The sequence below is a fragment of the Amphiprion ocellaris genome, chromosome 7 (assembly GCF_022539595.1).
Source record: "Amphiprion ocellaris isolate individual 3 ecotype Okinawa chromosome 7, ASM2253959v1, whole genome shotgun sequence".
NCBI lineage: Eukaryota > Metazoa > Chordata > Actinopteri > Pomacentridae > Amphiprion > Amphiprion ocellaris.
The window spans coordinates 2,795,784-2,817,829 of record NC_072772.1 but is presented as its reverse complement, the minus strand read 5'-3'; the positions used below and the strand labels follow the sequence as shown (position 1 = coordinate 2,817,829).

Below are 22,046 nucleotides of genomic sequence, written 5' to 3'. Positions count from 1 at the left end.
CTTTTTAATATTCATGTTTATAAACGTGTATTGTCTCTGCAATAAAAGCGCATTTCCCCCTCCAATAAACTCCCGAGTTTTTCTCATACCTGACACAAGCCGCAGATGTTTTACAGAGAAACATGTTTAGTAACATACATCACTGAGGAGTGCCCACTGTGTGACAGATGCACTGGAGCTTTCATCTTGTAAACTGTGAAGTCATGGAGCTACTTGAAGCCGGATGACGCCCCCATTACCACAAATTGGCCAATAGGAGCTGAGAGGCAGAGTTGTCCTCCTGGCCGCCATTAAAGAATTCAATCCATGAACTGAAATAATGGAAATCTGCAGGACCCATGGATCAGCCACAGAGGAGTAGCCGATGAGTAGTCTCGCCAATTTAGCATTTCGTCCGTTTTGAGTGTAGTTTTACTATGACGGAGCGCTGTGGTGGTTTTAGAGAAAAGGAGGGCGGTGTAGCTAATTGTTTTATTTAGCTAGCAAGCTAGCGCTGGAGCTCTGGTATGTTAGCTTGTGTGCTAACAGGCTAGCAGAGATCAGGGGGAGGGGAGAGTTCCTCTGCTTTGAAATTGTTTCAGATCGGCTAGCTAGGTTTAGCATTAGCACACCAGGGACTAAGCTTTTGGGATGAAGTTTTTTTTAGTTTTCCGGCTTGTATTTTTATTGCGCATTTAACTTTTCTGGTATTGGATTTAGCGTTAGTCTGTCCAGGTTGTGTTAACGTTCACTATTTGATGTTAAGGTATTGTAGCAGCAAGCTTGGGGCTAACGAGATCAGACAATAAATTTCAAGTAGGATTGATGAATCGAATAGCTAGAAGCTTACAGTTGACGCGATCTGGCTGCCCGTCTAACGTTAGCCTAGCTACCAGGCTAGTGGTAGCTAGCGCCGGTTAGAAGTTGTCTGTTTGACTAGCGGTAGCTAGCAAGTTGGTCAGCGCTTTAACGGGATAATTACAACTGAACATCGCTTCGCTAGCGAGTCACCCAGATCAGCTATTGCCCCGAAGGTGATTGAGACAATGGACTTTAACGTTACAACCACGCAGTGAAAGGATGAGTTCGTGCTTTGTACCAAACGGGGCCAGTTTGGAGGACTGCCACTCCAACCTCTTCTGCCTGGTAAGACTCTGCTCTGTGCGCTAGCTAGCGCTAGCTGTGATACTGAGAGGCCAGAAAGCCATTTTGGCTAATAAGGCAACAAGCTTTGTAACGTCAGTTGCAGACTGGCGTGAAGGCACCGGGGCCTGCAACTTGCAATTCGTGATTTAGCTAACTTTCACAACAGAGACAGCACATACTGCAAGGCAACGATATAAAAGGCTTCCTAATGAATATAGCATGGTTGTGTGTTTGCACTGCATTGGTTACACAAATATTCAACTAGCAATAGCGTTAGTTACATGATGGTAACAGGTCAGGTCAACAGGCTAAATATTTAAAAACTGTTTAGCACACCTTATTTTTTCTCATTATAAGGATTACAGTAGTATTAAATGAAATACACATTGGATGCGAAGTCAAACACTTACTGCAATGAATTTGACCAACTAACCTAACTGACTGTTAAACTGACTTTCAGTGTGTGTTGTTAACTGAACTATCTATTCAGGCATGATTGGGGCAGCACATGAGTAAATTATAGCACAACTTTCAGCAATGTCAACAAGCCTCATTTCACCTCTTTTTTCATTGAAAGTGATTTTCTATATGTCCAGAGAAGCAATCTTTAGCTTTTGGATACTGTGTGTATGTGTGTAGGGGAAGAAACACATGCACAGTTAAGCAGTCAACAACTGACAATTGGTCAAATGCTGTGCAGCTATGCTGTGTGCTCTTTCTCATATTGTTTTTCTTCTTCTCTTTAAGGCTGATTTGACTGGAATAAAATGGCGGCGCTTTGTGTGGCAAGGACCCACTTCTTCACCAATCCTTTTTCCGGTGACTGAGGAGGACCCTATCTTGTGTAGTTTCAGCCGATGCCTGGCGGCAGATGTGCTGAGTGTGTGGAGAAGGCACCACACCCCTGGTCGCAGAGAGCTCTGGCTTTTCTGGTGGGGGGATGACCCCAGTTTTGCAGAGCTTATCCACAATGAGCTCTCAAGTAAGTGCATTCTGCAAGATTTGCAATCCTGAGCACATCCGAATTTATCACACCAAAATGTATATTTCATTCACAGATGAAGGTAGTAATACTGGGACATCTACCCTAAATCATATGTGTTTTCCCATTCTGTCTTAGCAGCTAGTTCAGTTCTGGGCAGCAGCTCAAAAAACAATTTGAGTGAAATGGTTGATGTTAATAGCAGATACTTTCTAGACTGGCTGTGCTGACAGTGAATTGCAGGTGAAATAGTTCCATTTGCAGAAACTGTGCTCACGTTTAAACATGTTTAACGTTCAACAATGAGGCCGATCATTCTAAACTGCGGCAAAGAATTGTAATGCATTTTTAATGATACAAAGTCTGATGATAATAAGTTTTGAAAGCCTAACTGATTTGTGGCTAACAGGTCTTTTAAAGTATTTCAAGCCTTGTGGAATCCATTGGCACTTAGCTACAGAGGCACAGATTAGTATGGCATCATTAGAGCAAGTTCTTGTACATCACAGTCACCTGACACAGTTGCAATTTTTGGACGAAAGTTCGCTCTTGCTTTGTTGATATTCATCTCTGTGAAAAAATTCACCTTAGGGGCTGACACATTAGCCAGGTATTCTGTCTCAAGGAAGGTCAAGTGTTTTGCGACAGCAGAGATTTCTCGTTGTAGAGATGGAGTCAGCGACATTTTTTTAAACCTCAACTGAGCTTCAAAAAGAGTTGGAAGGCTTAATTTGCAGTTGGAGTCAAATGTGGCTCTTGGAAACAATAGTAAGGACCAGAGAAGCATGCAGTGAGTGAAGATGATAATAATATTCTCTTTGTATACACAAAATGCTTCACTTTTAGTCACATACATTAGTGACACAGTTGGATCATTTCATTTCAAAAAATGGCTTATAAGATGAATGTAGATATCAGATGTCTTTCATATGTTCAAATGGGTCACTTGAGGTATTTATTGTGGTGCGATGTTTGCAAATCAAACTAAGTCTCTGCAGATATGTCAAACAAATCTAGCTCACCACAGTTTACATTTAACATGAGGCAGTTAGCTTTATCAGGAAGAAGAGAGGTTTGCTTGTTAAAACAATGTGGTTTAATGCCTCTGTTTTGTTTCAGGTGAGGAGGATGGTGAGTGGGAGAGTGGCCTGTCCTATGAGTGTCGAACGCTCCTGTTCAAAGCCATTCACAACCTGTTGGAGCGCTGCCTCATGAACCGTGGCTTTGTTCGCATTGGCAAGTGGTTTGTTAAGCCATACCAAAAGGAAGAGAAGAGCATTAATAAAAGGTACGCCCTGCTTCCAGATAGCAACAGCAAACTTACATGACATACCATAAATTCTTAACTTGAAGCGGGCACTGTACTAATGGGCTGCTCACAACTCATAGCTGAGGTGTGTTCAGTTCAAATCACCATGATTTACATATACCTATGCAGTACAACATCTTAGTCATGCTATACATAACTCTCTGTTGGTCTTAACAACAGATACTTTTCTCAATTGCTAACTAAAGTTAAGTCTGACTGATCAGACTTTAGTCTGTGTGAAGCTACTGTAGATCTCCACATTTGCACGTTTCAATCAGTCCATTAAGAGGAAAGATTGAAAAATGTTTAGAAGTCAGAAAATGTATTCAGAAATCAGGGCAGAAAATAGCTCAGCTAAATTAGTCATAACAACGTCACTAATAGTGAAGGTCCTTTTCACCTGTATATTAAAAGTAGAGTTTACACACAGACTTCAAGGCAATTTCTTTGTAACACAAAAGAACTAGCCAGCGGCTGAAGATAAACATGGCAGCAGAAAAAGGTGCCATGAATTGTGCTTGTGCTGAAGGGCTGAACATTAGTCAGTATTTGCTGTTGGAGAATTGGTCAAGATTTGCAGCATGTGGGGGTTGGCTATTGCAGTTTTCTTTACACAGAGCTGGATGTAATGTGAGAAGTGACATATTTGTTGGAAGCAGTGCTGGAAGCGTGCATGCAACATTTTATGTAAGGACTTTAGATGAGTGCTTGTTGTAGACATGTTACAGACAGATGACAAGGTGTTTCATGCATTTGTGTTCAGACTAGGGAAAGCCTTATTTGACAGATGTCTTCATTGCTATTGAGCGTTGTGCTTTGAAGCTAGCATAACAGGTTCTGGCCTTTCACATCCTTTAATCATTAAAATTCCCATTTGGGAGTCAACTAGAGTGATGGCACTCGCAGTTGCATTGTTTCCAGTGTGTTGTTAGAAGAGTCTATCTGTTTCTAGGGATGAGACATCATTTTCTTATAAGGAGAATGGCTTGAGCAAATACACACAAGGCTTTCTTTGAGCTTTGTAACCATGACACTAGAGTGTTGACTGTAATACTGTATCTGCTGCTCTGATTTAGCGCCTGCTAACGTTTTTTTACCTGGCAGGCACACTGTGGTCTTATTGATGTAGCATTTATAACTATACTGATGTTGCTTTAAGTCACTAAGATTTCCTTTATTTTTGCGAACATTTAGATTCCTGGGATTATACTAGATGTTATGGAGCATGACAGTATTATTACAGTTTTCTAATTACATAATTTGTATGACACTGTTTCGCCCGGTTTCACGTGCAGGAAGTGTGAAATCGTAGTCATTCGCCATAATGCTGCATAAGTTTTATATTAGTGTGGAAGCTAATAGAAATATAGCACCAGGGTCATGTTTGAATTCTACACCTTGACTTTTTCCATGTGCAAGGCAAAACTTGTCTGTGTTGTTGTTGTTCTAGAAATACAAGCTTGAGGTGAACCAGCAGCAGCGTATAAATATCTGTCTGGTTCAAGATGGGGTTCTGCACTGCTGCATTTCCTTACCTCTTGAATATACGGGGTGTGACATAGATTTAGCATCTGCTCTTGAATGAGGCTCCTGGGGAACCCTAGAGTTCCCTGACAAGCTAATTTGAGCCTCAGCTTTTTGGCTGTGCCTCATCCAGGATGACTTGTTTGATGCACAGCCCTTTGGCTCAGTTCCCTCTGGCAACTTTGTCAATAATTTCAGAGAGTTTTAGCAGCTATTTAAAAAAGGGCTGTTGCGTAGAAGAGGAGGTGATTTATTGCTCACTGGTGTTAAGCTTCTGTTTTTATACAAAGAGGTCTACAAGTGTGTGTCGAAGCAGTAAGGCAGCACCTCTGAACAGAAGAGTCTGGCAGTCTTGCTGTCGCCTGCCCTCTCTGGCTGGTAAACACAGCAGTCTTTGGAAAAAGCTGAGTGTGCACTGTGGTTTTACAGCAACCATGTCAACAAGTACTATTTTAGTGTATTTATCCGCCTGGCCTTCCAGACGTTGTTAGAAAATAAAGATGGATATTGTTTTAACATTTCAGGGCTATAATGATTTCCCATGTTTATTTTTGACTCGTATTTTGGCCTGTCTGTTGCAAGACAGTTTGATAAAATTGTAAAGGGTGGGGAAGCAGTGTGTTTTACTTGCATCATCTGTTGGAGGTATTGACAGGCTGACATGTCTCTGCCCATTATCTGATGAAACAATCACTGTTACCTCAAAGGATGATACAGAGACAAATATGTGAGGAACTATGCTTTTAACTTTATCTTCACTCTTTTTGAGTTATTTCTTAACAGTGAGTGATAGAGAGAGCACTGATAATCTCAGTAGCCTTTAGGGGTTTACGTTATCTTTAGGGAGCTTGAGTCAAGTGTTTTGGGTTTTTTCACTTCATGGTGTGCTTTTTTTTCCTTGCAGACTAATCCCTCTAAACATTACAATGATTTTTTTTTCTTTTACTTACCTTTCAGCGAGCATCTTTCTTGCGCTTTCACCTTCTTCGTACACGGTGACAGCAATGTGTGTACGAGTGTGGAGATCGCTCAGCATCAGCCTCTACAGCGACTGAGCGAGGAACATCTTAGCCTCGCACAGCAGAGCTCCAGCCCCTTGCAAGGTAAGATCATGAAAGTTTTGCCCTGTAGTGATGAGTTAAATGGAATGTCCAGGTCTTGGTATATTTTTTTTATATTGGGTGTATGAGTGAAGTTACCCTACATGAGTACTGTGACTCCTTTTCCCCACAGTCATCCTGAGTCCATATGGCTTGAATGGGACCCTCACAGGCCAGGCTTTTAAGATGTCAGACCACCCTACTCAGAAGCTCATAGAGGAGTGGAGACAGTTTTATCCCATCAGCCCCAATCCCAAGGATGTCCAGGAAGACAAGATGGAAGATGGAGACTGGGAGGATGACTCCCTGGCAGCTGTGGAGGTTCTTGTCGGTAAGGGTTCAGAATATTTTAATAATGTGGTGACAGGTCACTGAATATAACCACTAAAGTTGTCATTTTACTAAATATGTTAAATTAGTCTTGAATAAGTTTGATGAAATTTGTATTTCTCTTGATATATGGACCACAGGATTTCATCTTATCATTGTATTTTTTGTCAAATCAAACAACTTCACAGTCTTGTCTTTAAATATAAAGATGTGAATGAGATATCAGTAAATGATTACCAAAGGTTTTTTTAATAGAGTAATCCTATTTTTTCCGATAGAATAAAACACAAAATATTTTGTTAAAGCAGTAATCTGTGGTCTAAATCACACATCTATATTTTATGTAATTCAGTTGCAGATAATGTAAAAGATACTGTCATTTAGTCTATGTACAACTCTGAGTTTGATTGCTGGCATGATGATGATGGATAAATGACTCAGTCATCACCAGCTTGAGAAATTGGTATCATTGGGTTTGTCAGTTCTTGTGCACTTTATGTGCAGTTTTTTAAATGAATAAATGTGTTTGGTTGCAGCAGGAGTAAGGATGGTTTACCCTTCCTGCCTGGTGCTTCTCCCTCTGTCGGACCTCCCTGCTGTGGTCCCTCAGGGCTCAGCCAACACCTCAGGAAGCTTGTGTGGCGCTCAGCAAGGCCAGGCTGCTCACAGAGATCCTGCCATGTCCTCTGTTACTCTGACTCCTCCAACGTCACCAGAGGAGGCTCAGACCGGTAAGACCTGGGGCTGCACGTAGACAAGAAATAAACACTAATATATTCAACAGCCTGTGGGATTCTGCAACGTATTGCAATAGTGTTTATTTTTGTACTGGCTTCTCGTATAGATTATCAGCCTGCCCAGAGGTGGCTCAAGTTGTCGTCTGCATCCGATGGCTACAGCTCTAACAACACTCTTCATGGCGGTAAAATCCCTCGCATGCTGGCCAGTCAGATGGTTGAGTCTGTGTGGCAGGAGTATAACATAAACCGAACAGGGAACAAGTATGTTTATCGCCAACTCTTCCTCAAAATTAGCATTTTTAGTCAAAGTTGGACCTTCATGCTGATGGATAGAATGTCTGCTCTTTTTACCAGGAGGAAGTTTACTACCTTGACAAACGGGACCTGTGAGGAGGAGCCAGACAAAACTGGACTCTGGGATTTTGTGGAGCCAACTCATAGGCCGAATTGCAGTTGCTCAAGGTATGTTGAGTGGAATGCATTGAACAGAATTTTTTTGTTTACAGGAAAGCATGTTGTAAGCATTATTTGCTTTTTCACAGGCATAAGAATCAGAAACAGCGATCCAGCAGCACCTCAGGTCACCCGCCTTCGTCAGGCCAGCCTGCTCAGCCAGCCCCCAAGCACAAGCTAGGCGAGAAGCTAGAGAAGGGGGAGAAGCAGCAGAAGAGGCCGCAGACACCTTTTCACCACCGTAACTCTGTGAGCGAGGAGCAATCGCTGGAGCCACAGGCCCAGAGACTTTGTCTAAGATCACAGGAGGAGGGCTCGTACCCCAGTCTGCACCACGTGGACACAGTGCCCTCCAAAGCTCCCACTCTGCACGCTCATGGCCCTCCTGCAGACCTCGTCGGATCCCCGCCTCCCCCACCTCTCAGCCCGCATCCCTGCGACCACGTAGAAAGTGACATGACTCCAGGTGGCATGAAGAACTCATCCACGCCCATCCACCAACCGTTCTACCCGCCATCGGTGGAGCCCTGTCTGATGCCACAGAAGAGCTCATCTGAGGAGCCTCAGCTGGAGAACATGCCGATGCCTTTGCCCTTCCCCTCAGCCTACAATGAAACCTTGGAGCCCACTGTCTTTGTCGGTTCAGCCATCAGCCCCAGCGAAGACTCTACCCACAACCCCTGGAAGTATTTCAATCTGCCCAGGAAGAAGGCCTCCAACTTTGTGACACCCCTACTACCTGTGGACAAAATAAGAGATGATTCTGGTGGAGGAGCAGAAAGTGTAGTCTCTGTCACTGAGTAAGTATTTAATTTCTCACCCCCAAATCCATTAAAACAACTGGTGCTGTTAATTTAAAAAGAATGCCCGTGCATCTTATAACAATTTACCTCCTCTCAGGTTGATGTCAGGCTCCTCACAGCCCCTGAAGGTGTCCCAAGAGCTGGTTAAGGCTTATGCCCAGCGAAGAAACAGCCATCTTGCCTCCACCTCAGGAGATGGAGAACACAGCGAAGAGCCAGACCCTTACGCCTTTGTAGAGGGAGATGAGGAGTTCAGCTTTACTGAGAAGAAGGACAAACCTGGAAATGAGAAGGAGGGAAGCAAGAAACATAAGGTGGGTTCCTAACAAGGTTGAGATGCTAGTTTATGACAATCCTAGCTAAAATCTGCTGTTATTTCCTGGTGAAGTGCAAGTAGGAACCTAGGATGTTCAGTATTTGTGTGCTTGCATGAAGAAAGTTGCATGTATTAAAAAGTAATCATTTTCAATCACAGATCCATCTTCAGTTTAGTTCCTTTATTTCCCTTTGCTGTATAGTGTATTAAAGTGTGTCCAACAAAATGTAGTGTCGGACATTGACCCTCATTACTTTGTTGGCACCGACCAAAATATGCTTTTATTACACCGTAGTTAGAGGCAGCATTGCATGCCTCTCAGATTCATAGTTTTATTTTCTTTGCAACATGCCGACAGTTATTATAGTCCACTTTTGCCGATCAGACTGCAGTTTTCTTGAGCTACATTTCTTTTATAGACAACATTAACATTTGAGATGGCTTTTTTTTATTTAGTAAAACGTGTTTATATTCCACTTACTATTTAGCTCCTGTAAAAAGATATATCAAAAACTTGATGTCACTAGTTTTGAAAGATCTCCAAACATTTTTCAACCTTGCCAGTATTCAAGTGAATTTCTTACAGTTGCAACTTCAGATTTAATGATTGGATGTCATGTCAAACAGACAAACAACCTGGTTACATTCAGTACAGTTGTTTCTTTGTGCATGTGTGCAATACAAACAAAACTGTAGCCAGCTCATACAATTAGTACACAATAATGCTACTTGAGGTAGCTCCACAAGTTGCCTTTAACATGTTGATTTTAAGAATAGTTTTGATCATCTGAATTGAACATTCTAATAATTCCTGGGATTTATTTATTTATTTATTTCTTTTTTTTAACCCAGGTGGACGAAGGAACTGGATCTTCTGCAGATGGTGAGAGCTCCTTCGTTTTGTCCATTTAGCCCTTCCAGTTCACATTTAATTAAATGAAGTGTTTAGAGTTATGTATCTTATTCGAGATCTTCTCTCAAATTTGTTTTGCGATGCAGATGGTCAGGGTCCATCAGGTAGTAAACCTTCAGCCTCGACCAGCCTCATCCACGAGAACGACTTGGCTGTTTCCTACAGTGACCTGGATAAAATTTTCAATTCAGATGAAGATGAGCTTGCAGTAAGTGCAAGTTTCAAGTCAAGCTTCACTTCTAGCACCTTTAATATATTCAGGAGCTGATGTTGATATGGCCTCAAAGCCAAACACAACACACAGTGTACTGAATTTATTGTTTTGTTCTTTCCTGTTGCACAGCCTGGATCAAAAAGAGCTGCAGTTGGTGCAGAGGACAAGTTTGGCTGTAAAGAAACTAAAACAGCTGCACTGGATGCCCTGTCTTGCATAAGTAAGGAGACTAAGCATCAGTTACTCTAATCATAACTTTTATACACATGTTGTTTCAACAGAAGTAATAATGTCTTATTTGTCTAGGCTCAGCAGACCTGCATCAGATGTTTCCCACCCCGCCCTCCCTGGAGCAGCAGGGTTACTCTCCCATGAACTCTGGGAGCAAGGATAGCCTGGAAGCAGGGGCGGGGCTCACCTTGCTGGACGGCAGCCAGCTTAACAACCACTTCAAGATGGAGGTGGAGGAGGGTTTCTGCAGCCCAAAGCCATCTGAAATAAAGGTAGAGCGCATAGCACAACCGCCAAGTAGTGAGAGAGTGGAAAATTCTGCTACATCTGTGTTTTTTACCATTTGTAATTTGTCTTTTATTGTTAAGTGACCAGTGTGTCTGCTTTCAGGACTTCTCGTTTGTGTACAAGCCAGAGACGTGTCAGTCGATCATTGGCTGTTCTATGTACGCCCCACTGAAGACGCTACCCAGTCAGTGTTTGTTGCCCATCAAACTGCCAGACGATTGCATGTACACACCGAGCTGGACCATGGGCAAAATGGAGCTGATACCCCCAGTGTCGAGCGTCAATCTCCTCACCAAAGACAGGTAAATACATTTAGCATCATCGTGCCATTTACTGTACAGTTACAGTTCAGCCATACTGTGAGTTTGCCAAACTGAGTTATCTTAATGGGTCATTTTTGAGAGTAGGAATCACAACATGAAGTTAGTTTTAATCAATGTTTATCTCTCTGTAACAGTAACGTCCCCAGTGTGGAGCCAGACTATAGCCAGACCTACACCCCTCAGACCCACACACCCTTCATGTCTAGCAGCGCTCCTCCCAGCAACAGCGGCACAGGGATCCTGCCTTCCCCTGCAACGCCTCGTTTCTCCGTGCCCACGCCTCGCACACCACGCACTCCACGGACCCCCCGCGGCCCATCCAGTGTTCAGGGCTCCCTCAAGTACGACAACTCTGACCTTTATTCTCCTGCCTCCACGCCCTCCACCTGTCGACCCCTCAGCTCTGTTGAGCCGGCCACCGTACCCTCCATCCCCGAGGCTCACAGCCTCTACGTCACCCTCATACTTTCTGAGTCAGTCATGAATCTCTTCAAGGACTGCAACTTCGAAAGCTGCTGCGTGTGCGTCTGCAACATGAACATCCGAGGGGCAGATGTAGGCGTGTACCTCAAGGATAACGGTGAGGCCCAGTATCCCTGCACTTGTGGCTTCAGCGCTGTCGCCAATCGACGCTTTGGCCAGTCAGCCGGGCTCTTTCTGGAGGATGAGCTGGACGTGGTGGGACGGGGCTCAGACGCCAGCCGGGACACAGAGCGGTGTTTCGAAGAGCTGCGAGCTTCCACGACACACAAAGCCGGTAGCCTGAAGGAGAAGCCTCCAGATGAGCTAATTCTGCTGCTGCAGGACCAGTGCACCAACCCGTTTGCACCAATGGCGGGAGTGGAGTACCCCAAGCTGAGTGCAGCCCCCAGTTCATTCCTGAGGGTCGAAGAGAGAGACTGTTATAATGACTGCTACATGGCATTGGAACATGGCAGGCAGTTCATGGACAATATGTCGGGAGGCAAAGTAGATGAAACACTAGTGAAAAGCACCTGTCTTCATCAGTGGCCAAAATGCAAATGTATGTATTTTTGTATTACTACTTCATCATATTACAACATAGTTTTTCCCTTGTTCATTTCTAACATCGAATGTAGCAAACATAAGGTTTCTTTCTCTTTTGTTTTTCCTCTTGTAGCAGCAGACATGAGCAAGCTATTCTCTCAGGATGTCCTGCGGGTGTTGTTGTCCCTCCAGCCTGTGCTGCAGGACACCATTCAGAAGAAGAGGAGTGTGCGCTCGTGGGGCGTTCAGGGACCACTCACCTGGCAGCAGTTCCACAAAATGGCTGGAAGGGGATCGTATGGTATGTGGAAGGTGTTTTTTAGAGTTGTGGTTTTTGATTATCATGGTGGTTGATCAGCTTGTTGCTGCAGAAGACAAAGAATCTTTTGTTCTCTTTTCACCACAGGTACAGATGAATCTCCAGAGCCTCTGCCCATTCCAACCTTTTTGGTTGGATATGAGTATGATTTTGTGGTGCTATCTCCTTTTGGGTTGCCCTACTGGGAGAAGCTTCTTCTGGATCCTTTTGGTTCCCAGAGAGATGTGGGATATGTTGTCATCTGCCCAGAAAATGACGCTCTGCTCCGTGGGGCCAAGACGTTTTTCAAAGACCTGAGTGCTATGTATGAGGTATGCACCTGGCAATTTATAAAACACATCCTGCTTGTACTGACATGCCTACAAAAACAGTTTCATGTTAGAAAGAAGTGATTCACTCTGTTTCAATTTCACATTCACTCCCCTTTTCTCGACAGGCTTGCCAGCTGGGGCAACACAAGCCCATCTGCAAGAGTCACCCAGAGGGCGTATTGAAGGTCGGCATCACAGAAGGCAGGAGCATGACAGAGCAGCCTCTTAGCGACTGGTTCCTTAAGATGGCTGCCAGAGAGGGAAACAATGAAGCTTTTAATAAACTCAAACTCTTTGCTCAAGTGTGCTGCTACGATCTAGGTAACGTGTTCTCTGTTTGCCTAAAATCCAGTGCAAGTGTTGTCGTGTCGTTTATAGAAATGATAATTAATCATTTTTGTTTTACTTTGTGACCTGTTTTAGCTCCATACCTGTCAGAGCAGTCTTTGGATAGTTCTCTGTTGTCGCAGCGCAGCCCCACCATGGCCGCCTCCTCCCAGACCTCCAGCACCTCCTCAGGACTCCAGAGCACCAACACTACCAGCTCCAGCACCAGCTCTGCCCAGCCTGCCCATGTCAACAGCACGCCTCCCTCTTCCTCCTCAGGCTCCCAGACTATTGGCGGACTGACCTCAGCCAAGCCAAGCTCCTACTCGCCATTCGGGACAGTCGGCTTGCAAGGCAGCACGTCTCAGAACGGACCGCAGTCAAACTCACAGGGAGCCGGGGGATTGGCAGAAAACGGACAATCTGCCAACCAGCCTCAAGGGCCCACTGAAGCTCCAGAGAGGTAGGTTACCACTGCTTTTTATTTCTGTTCAATCTATTTGGTGAATGCACTGATCCTGAAAAGTATGTGTAGTTATCCTGTCTCAGTTATTCCCGCTGACAAAGGCATTGTTTCATAAACCCCAAAAATGTATGAAATCAATACTCGGTAGTAATTTGATATTCCAACCAAGCCTATCCACAGCTGGCATGCATGTACTACCACAGGACAGATGACATCCAAAATGCTGTTTTTCATTATTTTAAACTGTGAGAGACATTGTGGTCTACAGCGGCTTGACAGAAAGCGAGCTGGCTCCCGTTGTATCAGCCACACATTATATGTTGCTATCACAAGTATTTGACATAGTCGCAGTGCTGTGAGACAGACAGATAGGAGAGCCAAGCAGTTAATAATGACGATGATATTGATGAAGAAACACTTCGACACTAAGAAAAGAGGTGAAAGCTCAACAGTTGTACTGACTTTATTTTAGCAAATGTGAATGAGTTTCCAGAATGATTTTGTTTCTCTCAGAACTGATCACTATATTAAAACTCAAATATAGATTGAAGAAACTGCAAAATTGGTGCTTTTTTTCTTGCACTCATGCCAGTTCCATTTGTTTTACCTGTTTGGATAGTTGTCCAGCGACCAAATGTGCTTGTTAATTATAGATTTTTTTTTTTTTTTTTTAAATGTAGTTTAAGAAGCAACTGTGAAAGTTTTCCTATTGGCTACATAGTCAAAAATGTGGAGAGCTCATGTGTTTGTGACATGAATACCACATTAGTAAAGACTTATGTCGTAGTTGTGCTAAAAATGTACCTTCAAAACACATTTATCAGCACCATCTGTTACTGCTACTTTGATCTCCTTTATATTATTTGGAAAATTCTCCAGATTTTCTTCCTGGCATTGCACATAACGAAGTTTCACAGTACTTAGCCTGCATACTGTCTGTGTGTATAATAGCATTAACATTTTCTAAAGATTTAAGATAATTTGTTGACCTGCTCAGTGATTATCTGACTTTCCTGAACAGCACAATGGAGAGAGACAAAGTGGGTAAGCCAACAGATGGAGAGTCCCACGCTGTTTCTTACCCGCCTGCCATAGTGGTGTACATCGTGGATCCCTTCAGCTACGAAGATGCAGACAGAGAAGTCCACTCCAGCACCTACACACTAGGTCTGCTGCGCTGCTACATGGAGATGCTCCAGTTCCTGCCTGCCCGCATCAGAAACGCTGTCTCAGTACAGGTATGATGGTGTTTTGACGGTTTCTTTTCTCTGATTTAGGTTTACAATTAATACTGGGCAGAGGTGAAGTTAATACACCGAGTTGTCTTTCTCTAAGTGTCACCATCAGTTTTAACTAAAGGGCTCTTTTTGCCTGCTACAACAGAGCAGGTTAGCAGCAGGCACAAAGGGAGGTGAGAAGGAGCAGGGGAATCATTAGCAGGCACTAATAGAGGTGGTAACAGCCACACCTGTGATACAGTGACACAAGATTGCATCAACATGCCAAAGGGGATTTTGAAACACGAGAGGTGTGAATGTGCTAATGGTTTCAGTGTTATTCGTTAGAGGAGCAGCAGCAGAATAGAGCGGGTTTAATGTCCAGTCAGTCCTGTCACTGCAAATATGCACCTTACTTTGATGTTGTGAAAAGCCTTTCCTTCAAGTTCAGTTTATATCAGCATAGCAGGATTAATTCGGTATCTTTTAAGTAACTCATTACCTGTGTACTATTTCATATTTTGTAACAGTTTTGAGATTCACAACATGGTAATGTTCATGTGCTGCACTCTTTTGATGTCATATTTATGCCACTATCTAAAGGTAAATGTACTTAATGAAAAAAAAGATTATTTTTAGAAAATTTAAGTACCACTTGATGTTAATTATTCTTAATAAGAATAATACAGACCAGTGCAACACTGCTGGAACCTAAACTTGCCAACATGTACTACTCACATTACACTGGACATTACTTTTTACTTTAAGATAATCAAGGGATATTTCATTTGATGTCATCCCGAGTTTTCCATCAACTTTCCAAACACACAAATCAATCGTTAACCCCGAAAAACGGGCAAGGAACAAATGGCATCTAAGGCTTAGACGTGCCCACACTCTAACATTAGTTGCCTCTTGACTAAAAAGTCCAACAAATTCTTTAAAATGAGATATCAGAGGCCACTGATAGAGTATATACTGATACTTGTGCCTTTTCTTTTTCTTGTCAGATTGTTCCCTGCCAGTATCTGCTGCAGCCGGTGCACAGCGGGGAGCGTCGCGTCTACAGCCAGCACCTGAAGTCGCTGGCCTTCTCTGTGTTCACTCAGTGTCGCCGGCCTCTGCCCAACTCCACCAACTTCAAGGCTCTGACGGGCTTCGGCCCCGGTCTTGCCATCGACATGGCGCTCAAGAACCCCGAGGTAACTGCCTTTCTCGTTATCTGAAACCACGGTCTAACATTGTGCTGTTTTCCCCTCCAACTGTTGTTGCTCTGTTAAACTAACAAGTGTTGTCCTCTGTGCAGAGACCTGAGTGTCTGCGTCTGTATACGCCACCCTTCATTTTGGCTCCAGTGAAAGACAAGCAGACGGAGCTCGGGGAGACTTTTGGTGAGGCATCGCAGAAGTACAACGTCCTGTTTGTCGGCTACTGTCTGTCCCATGACCAGCGCTGGCTGCTGGCCTCCTGCACCGACCAACACGGAGAACTGCTGGAGACCTGCATCATTAGCATTGATGTACCCAACAGGTACGTGCCCTCATAGACACATTATACTTCAGTACCACAAATCACTAGTTTAGCTATTGATAAATGTATGCTTGTAATTAAACTACATGTGCTGTTATTGCAGGGCTCGCAGGAAAAAGGGCTCAGCCAGACGACTGGGTTTGCAGAAGCTGTGGGAGTGGTGTCTCGGCCTGGTGCAGGTGACTTCACTGCCATGGAGGGTAGTCATTGGGCGGCTCGGCAGGATGGGCCACGGCGAGCTGAGAGGTACGAACACTTATCTTTCTGCGTGAGCAGGTAACATGTTTACATACATGAACCCACACATTAATGTGCTTATTTGTTATTCCTGTTCCAGATTGGAGCATTCTGCTGAGCAGGAGGAACTTACAGTCCCTCAGTAAGCGCCTAAAGGAGACATGCAGGATGTGTGGCATCTCTGCAGCTGACACTCCCAGCATCCTTAGCGCCTGTCTGGTTGCCATGGAGCCTCAGGGTTCCTTTGTCATCATGCCAGGTAAAAGAAAATGGATTTCTTAAACTTAGTTACAATGCGTAAAATATTGTTAGTTTAACTTCATTTACAAAGATTCCAACTCTAATGGTCTTCCCTCCATCCTGTCTCTACAGACTCTGTGTCAACAGGTTCAGTGTTTGGTCGCAGCACTACACTCAACATGCAAACATCGCAGCTGAGCACACCTCAGGATACATCCTGCACACACATCCTGGTGTTCCCCACCTCAGCCATGGTGCAGGTCAACACTAACACTTCAGAGCCCATCGACATCAACTTCAACCCCATAAATCCTGGTACAGTTTGTAGCTGACAAAGTCACCAAAAGAACTGCATCACTTCTGTATCTTCCTGGTTAACATCCAGAGATACTCAGTTGTTTTTCTTCTCTCTACAGATGGATCTGATGGAATGGGCCTGTTTGACTTGTTTGATAACGACATGGTGGATCCAGACCTCATCAACATCCTGCCAAACTCTCCCACAACCTCCCCTGTTCACTCTCCTGGCTCCCACTACCACCAGGGGGGAGATGGAAGCAAGGTACGTTTCCCACCCCACCCCACCCTTTTTTTTTTTTTTTTTTTTTTTTTTTTAAAACTAAATGTTTAAACAACAGTCAATATCAAATGTCAGTTGAAGACCTTAAAGATCATGTGTTTGCTATGATGGAGAACTAAGTAGCTGTTTCACTGTTCACACTAATAATTCAGTAGCTGCTTTTTGTTAGTTTTTATATTCAAATTGGTGAAGAAATACAATTTTCAGTCTAAATTCAAAGGTCGGGAGTGTGAACAAAATATTGGATTGTTTTTTTTGATTAGGTTAGTGTATCAAACTTGTAAAACAATAATTGAAAATTCAAGTCATTTAAGCCAAACATGGCACCACAACAGGATCTAAAAAATGCAAAACAGACCTGGTGGCTGGAAAGATGCAGATACAGCAATTCTCTGTTCATTAATGTCATCTTACGTTCATTTTCAGGGTCAGAGTGCAGACCGGATGGAGTCCCACGAGGAGGCTCTGAACATTCTGCAGCAGCCGATGGCTTTGGGTTACTTTGTCTCTACAGCAAAGGCTGGACCACTGCCCGACTGGTTCTGGTCGGCCTGCCCTCAAGCCCAGAACCAGTGCCCACTCTTTCTCAAGGTAAAGATTTCCTGTCACTCACATTGAAGTAGGACTACAACTAATCGGCATTTTTGTGTATCTGCTAATTGTTTTGTCTATAAAACATCTAAAAATGCTGAATAGTCCCAGTTGCACAGTTCTTAACTGTTACTCTGTCCAGAACTACGGCTCTTAACCACAGCTATTATTTGAGTGGATCTTAGGACATGATTTTGCAGATATGTAGAATCTACACACCACAGCTTTATGCTACTTAGCCTGATGTTAAATTCTAGGAATGTCTTAAAGATATATTCCTTTATGCATTTTTGAAAACTGTTTGGTGCAGCTACTGGCTCCATTTCCATTGAGAATTGCAATGTTGCACTTAATTGTACATCACACAGCAGGTCACCTTAAGAAATCTTTTTTTTTTTTTTTTTTTAATGCTTACTGATCTTTTTTTTAATGCTTACTGGCCTTTTTTTTTTTTACTATATGTAATTCAGTTACACTGGCTGAACAGTGTAACTTTTCAGTATTTGTGGACGTGGTGTGTCAGAAGTGAAACTGGCTGAAACTTTGAACCAGAGAGCAGTAAAAAAGCTAGAAGGGCATGTTTTATATTGTTGCTGAAAAATTACTAGCCATCAGATTAATTTCCTTATTTTTTTGCCAATGAACTAATCAGATGCAGCTTCATAACTATTAAAACTCTGTCACGTTCCCCCCAGAAAGCCATCTATACTAGACAAATGAATCTAAAGATGTGGATTTAATTTGCATTACTGTCTTTCATTTCATCTCCCAGGCCTCTCTGCACCTGCACGTGTCTTCTGTCCAATCAGACGAGCTTCTGCACAGTAAACACTCCCACCCTCTGGACTCTAACCACACCTCTGATGTGCTCAGGTACAAACCATAACCGAAGCAGCTGTTACGACATGAGCTTGACCTTTAATTACACCCGTCGTGCATTAACATATCTCTCCATGACAGATTTGTTCTAGAGCAATACAACGCCCTCTCCTGGCTGACGTGTGACCCTGCCACCCAGGACCGGCGCTCCTGTCTGCCTGTTCACTTCGTGGTGCTCACCCAGATGTACAACTTTATCATGAATATGCTCTGAACTCTAAAACGGGATCAAACTGCTGAGATCAGATTGGAGAGATCAGCTCAGACAAATTGTGGATTTCCTGCTAGGAAGAATCCCTGACACTCAAAAAAGACCTCACACTCCATCAGGGCAAATGTGGAGGAAAAACCTTCCTCCTCCTCCCTGATGTATCACATAGAACTCTGACTGGAAGTTTCCAATCAATCAATCAGATGCCAAGAATCCATTTTAGCATTTTGGATGATCAAGGGACGTTTCATAAAGGAGAAATAAATTGTCTTTTTAATGACTGTAGATTGCAATCTATGAAATTTTATCTTAATGAAATGCCTGCATATATTATTTATTGTAAGTTTTTAAATGTGGAATTTTTAATGCTTAATATCTTTTATATATTACAAATCCTAGAGGGTGTGTACATCTCACTGTAAAGAAATTGGTTTAAAAAGTGTAATTTTCTCAATTACAACATGGAAAAACCTGTTAAAGTGAATTTGCTGTAGATTGCTTTTAGAATATTATTTTTTCAAAGGGGTACAGACCTTTCTATTGCCATGCTGTAAAAATGAAGTAAAAGCTGGCCTGGGCATTTGTGTCCCACCCAATGAGTGGATGAGACTTACCTCTCTGTCTGCTTTGGCTCCAGAGTCTCTCGCACAGTAACTCAATGAGCTCTGAAGAGGAATTAAAAGGTACATTGTCAGATTATATATTTTATATAACAGATTTAGGTAATTGTGTGTGTATATGTGTACATATAATTGTGTGCCGCTACTGATGGTGCAGCTTCTGTTTTAGGAATAAAGTGCGTCTACCTTAATGTCTTTGTTCTGGTGACTTTTATAGCGGTGTGAGCAGGTTTGCATGCTCTGCAGATTTAGAATTTCATTTGCATAAATACGTGACAGATGGAATTAAATATAGATAAGACATCCTGAGTTCTTGCACTTCATCCTAAACTCCTTATATTGTAAATGGAAGACATTTCTCTACTACATAATTAAAACTAAATAATTTTATGTTATTCCTTTTGGAATGACATTGTAGATATATAGAAACATCAAACTACAGCTTTATACCACAAATACAAATAGTGTAGTATAGGGACTTTCAGATACCAAATTCGGGAAATAATTTCTCCATTTTTGAAAACTTTTTGTCAACAGTCAGTAGCTCTATTTCCAGTAAGCATTGCAATGTTCACATTATTGTAGATCACATAGCAGCATGCTCAAATGTATAATTTTTGAAATGCTCACTTTTTGAGTGGCTACTATATCTGATATAGTCACTTATTATGTATTGACTGCGCTATATACACTTAAACGTGGACTCATTTAGTGAGTGGTGTACATCAACTTTTATTTAGGCTATTTCTGTATATCTGTTTAGTTATTGATGCATAGATTTACTTTTTTCCGTATGTCTACATTTTTTTTATTATCTATGTATTTTTTTTAATATAGCACGATGGGATGTCCTCATCTTGCTCAAAGCCACAGTGTTTAGTTAAAAAGTTGTGGACTTAATAGGAACCATTTTTTTTACTGTTTCAGACCTAAGTTTGAAACATTTATTCAATTAACACACAGATACAGAAATTGAAAAATAAATAAATGAAATGTACAGAATGACAGAAAAAAAAACTAAAATAAAAGTTGATTGAACACAAATTTAAGACATTAATTTAATAGCTTTTTTCATTACAAAAACATTTAATTAATTGACTAAATTAAATACATATTTGGTCCGTGTATATTTTGGCAATTGGATTTTCCGTTCTGAAACGTTTATTGAAAAACAGAAAACGAGTGGTTATTAGATTTTCATTTTAAAATATAAAAAATAAAATTGAAATACAAGGCGTTTTTTCCTTTTCATGAGCAAACAGGGATATACGAGATTTTAAAAATGCTTTGATTTTCATTTTATATTTAAAATAACAAAAAAATAAAATCAGTAAGAGACAGAAACGAAAAAAAGGTGGGTTTTATCATTTTCTGAGACCGGAAGTGGTCATCAGCAAGTGTGGAGCCAAACAAGAAGAAGATTCTCAGAGGGCGGAGCCAGAGAGCAGTGATTGGCCAGACTGACTGAGAGCCAGAGAGCAGTAATTGGTCAGACCATAGACATACAAAAGACAGTGGACCTGTCTTCTACATATATCTATGGTCGGCACGTCTGGTAGCATCTCTGGCTGCTGTTGACCTTGTTTTTGGAGTAAAACACGGTAAGAAGATAAGTACTTCTAACCAGCAGCGTTATTTTGTTGTGCGTTAAGTCAGCAACTTGTGAAGAGTTGTGTTTTGTCGTGTTTGAGCAGTTGGTCCGGACACATTAGATAGCTAAACGGCTAAGTTAGCTAGCGGGCTACTTAACACAGGTGGCTAACTTACCGCTGAACACCTGTATTAGTTGCTGCCGCAGCTGTCCGTCGTTATTAGAATGAACTTCTCAACCTGTAGCTTTTAAAAAAGTTATTTTACTTTAAGGTTAACTGAACTCCTTTACATTATTTCATTCATATTTTTACATATGGCACGTTTTTACATGTTGAAAAATTGAATTTTTTTTTCGACATAGTATACTATGGCGTTTTTTTTGCACCAAAATTCATGATTTTTTTTCAAAGAAAACCTTTCTGGAGTGTTTTTCACGGCCCCCTTTACATTATTTCATCATATGGCACATTTTTACAACATGTTTGAAAAATGGCATTTTTTTCGACATAGTATAGTAAGGCATTTTTTTTGCGCCAAAATTCATGATGATTTTTTTTTTCAAAGAAAACCTTTCTGGAGTGTTTTTCACGCCCTCCTGTACATTATTTCATCATATGGCACGTTTTTACAACATGTTTGAAAAATGGCTTTTTTTTTTCGACATAGTATAGTAAGGCGTTTTTTTTGCGCCAAAATTCATGATGATTTCTTTTCAAAGAAAACCTTTCTGGAGTGTTTTTCATGGCCTCCTTTACATTATTTCATCATATGGCACGTTTTTACAACATGTTTGAAAAATCGCATTTTTTTTCGACATAAGGCGTTTTTTTTGCACCAAAATTCATGATGATTTTTTTTTCAAAGAAAACCTTTCTGGAGTGTTTTTCATGGCCTCCTGTACATTATTTCATCATATGGCATGTTTTTACAACATGTTTGAAAAATGGCATTTTTTTTCGACATAGTATAGTAAGGCGTTTTTTTTGCGCCAAAATTCATGATGATTTTTTTTTCAAAGAAAACCTTTCTGGAGTGTTTTTCACGCTCTGCTTTACATTATTTCATCATATGGCACGTTTTTACAACATGTTTGAAAAATGGCATTTTTTTTCGACATAGTATAGTAAGGCGTTTTTTTTGCGCCAAAATTCATGATGTTTTTTTTTCAAAGAAAACCTTTCTGGAGTGTTTTTCACGCCCTCCTTTACATTATTTCATCATATGGCACGTTTTTACAACATGTTTGAAAAATGGCATTTTTTTTCG

The 22,046-nt window shown here is 41.8% G+C and overlaps 1 protein-coding gene across 1 annotated transcript; it reads left to right on the top strand.

The window, feature by feature from the left end:
- Nucleotides 1–276: 276 nt before the first annotated feature.
- On the top strand, nucleotides 277–19,378 carry LOC111584956 (mediator of RNA polymerase II transcription subunit 13-like). Its single transcript, XM_023294318.3, has 30 exons — nucleotides 277–1,125; nucleotides 1,873–2,107; nucleotides 3,227–3,395; nucleotides 5,898–6,043; nucleotides 6,174–6,371; nucleotides 6,907–7,101; nucleotides 7,215–7,371; nucleotides 7,465–7,572; nucleotides 7,653–8,363; nucleotides 8,464–8,680; nucleotides 9,535–9,565; nucleotides 9,682–9,803; nucleotides 9,939–10,029; nucleotides 10,116–10,312; nucleotides 10,431–10,630; nucleotides 10,786–11,675; nucleotides 11,793–11,960; nucleotides 12,066–12,289; nucleotides 12,415–12,610; nucleotides 12,713–13,079; nucleotides 14,104–14,320; nucleotides 15,310–15,501; nucleotides 15,606–15,829; nucleotides 15,933–16,075; nucleotides 16,167–16,325; nucleotides 16,439–16,621; nucleotides 16,723–16,868; nucleotides 17,313–17,477; nucleotides 18,250–18,350; nucleotides 18,438–19,378. The coding sequence occupies exons 1-30, from the start codon at nucleotides 1,060–1,062 to the stop codon at nucleotides 18,568–18,570; spliced, it is 6,351 nt and encodes a 2,116-aa protein (XP_023150086.1). The 5' UTR covers nucleotides 277–1,059; the 3' UTR covers nucleotides 18,571–19,378.
- Nucleotides 19,379–22,046: the final 2,668 nt, after the last annotated feature.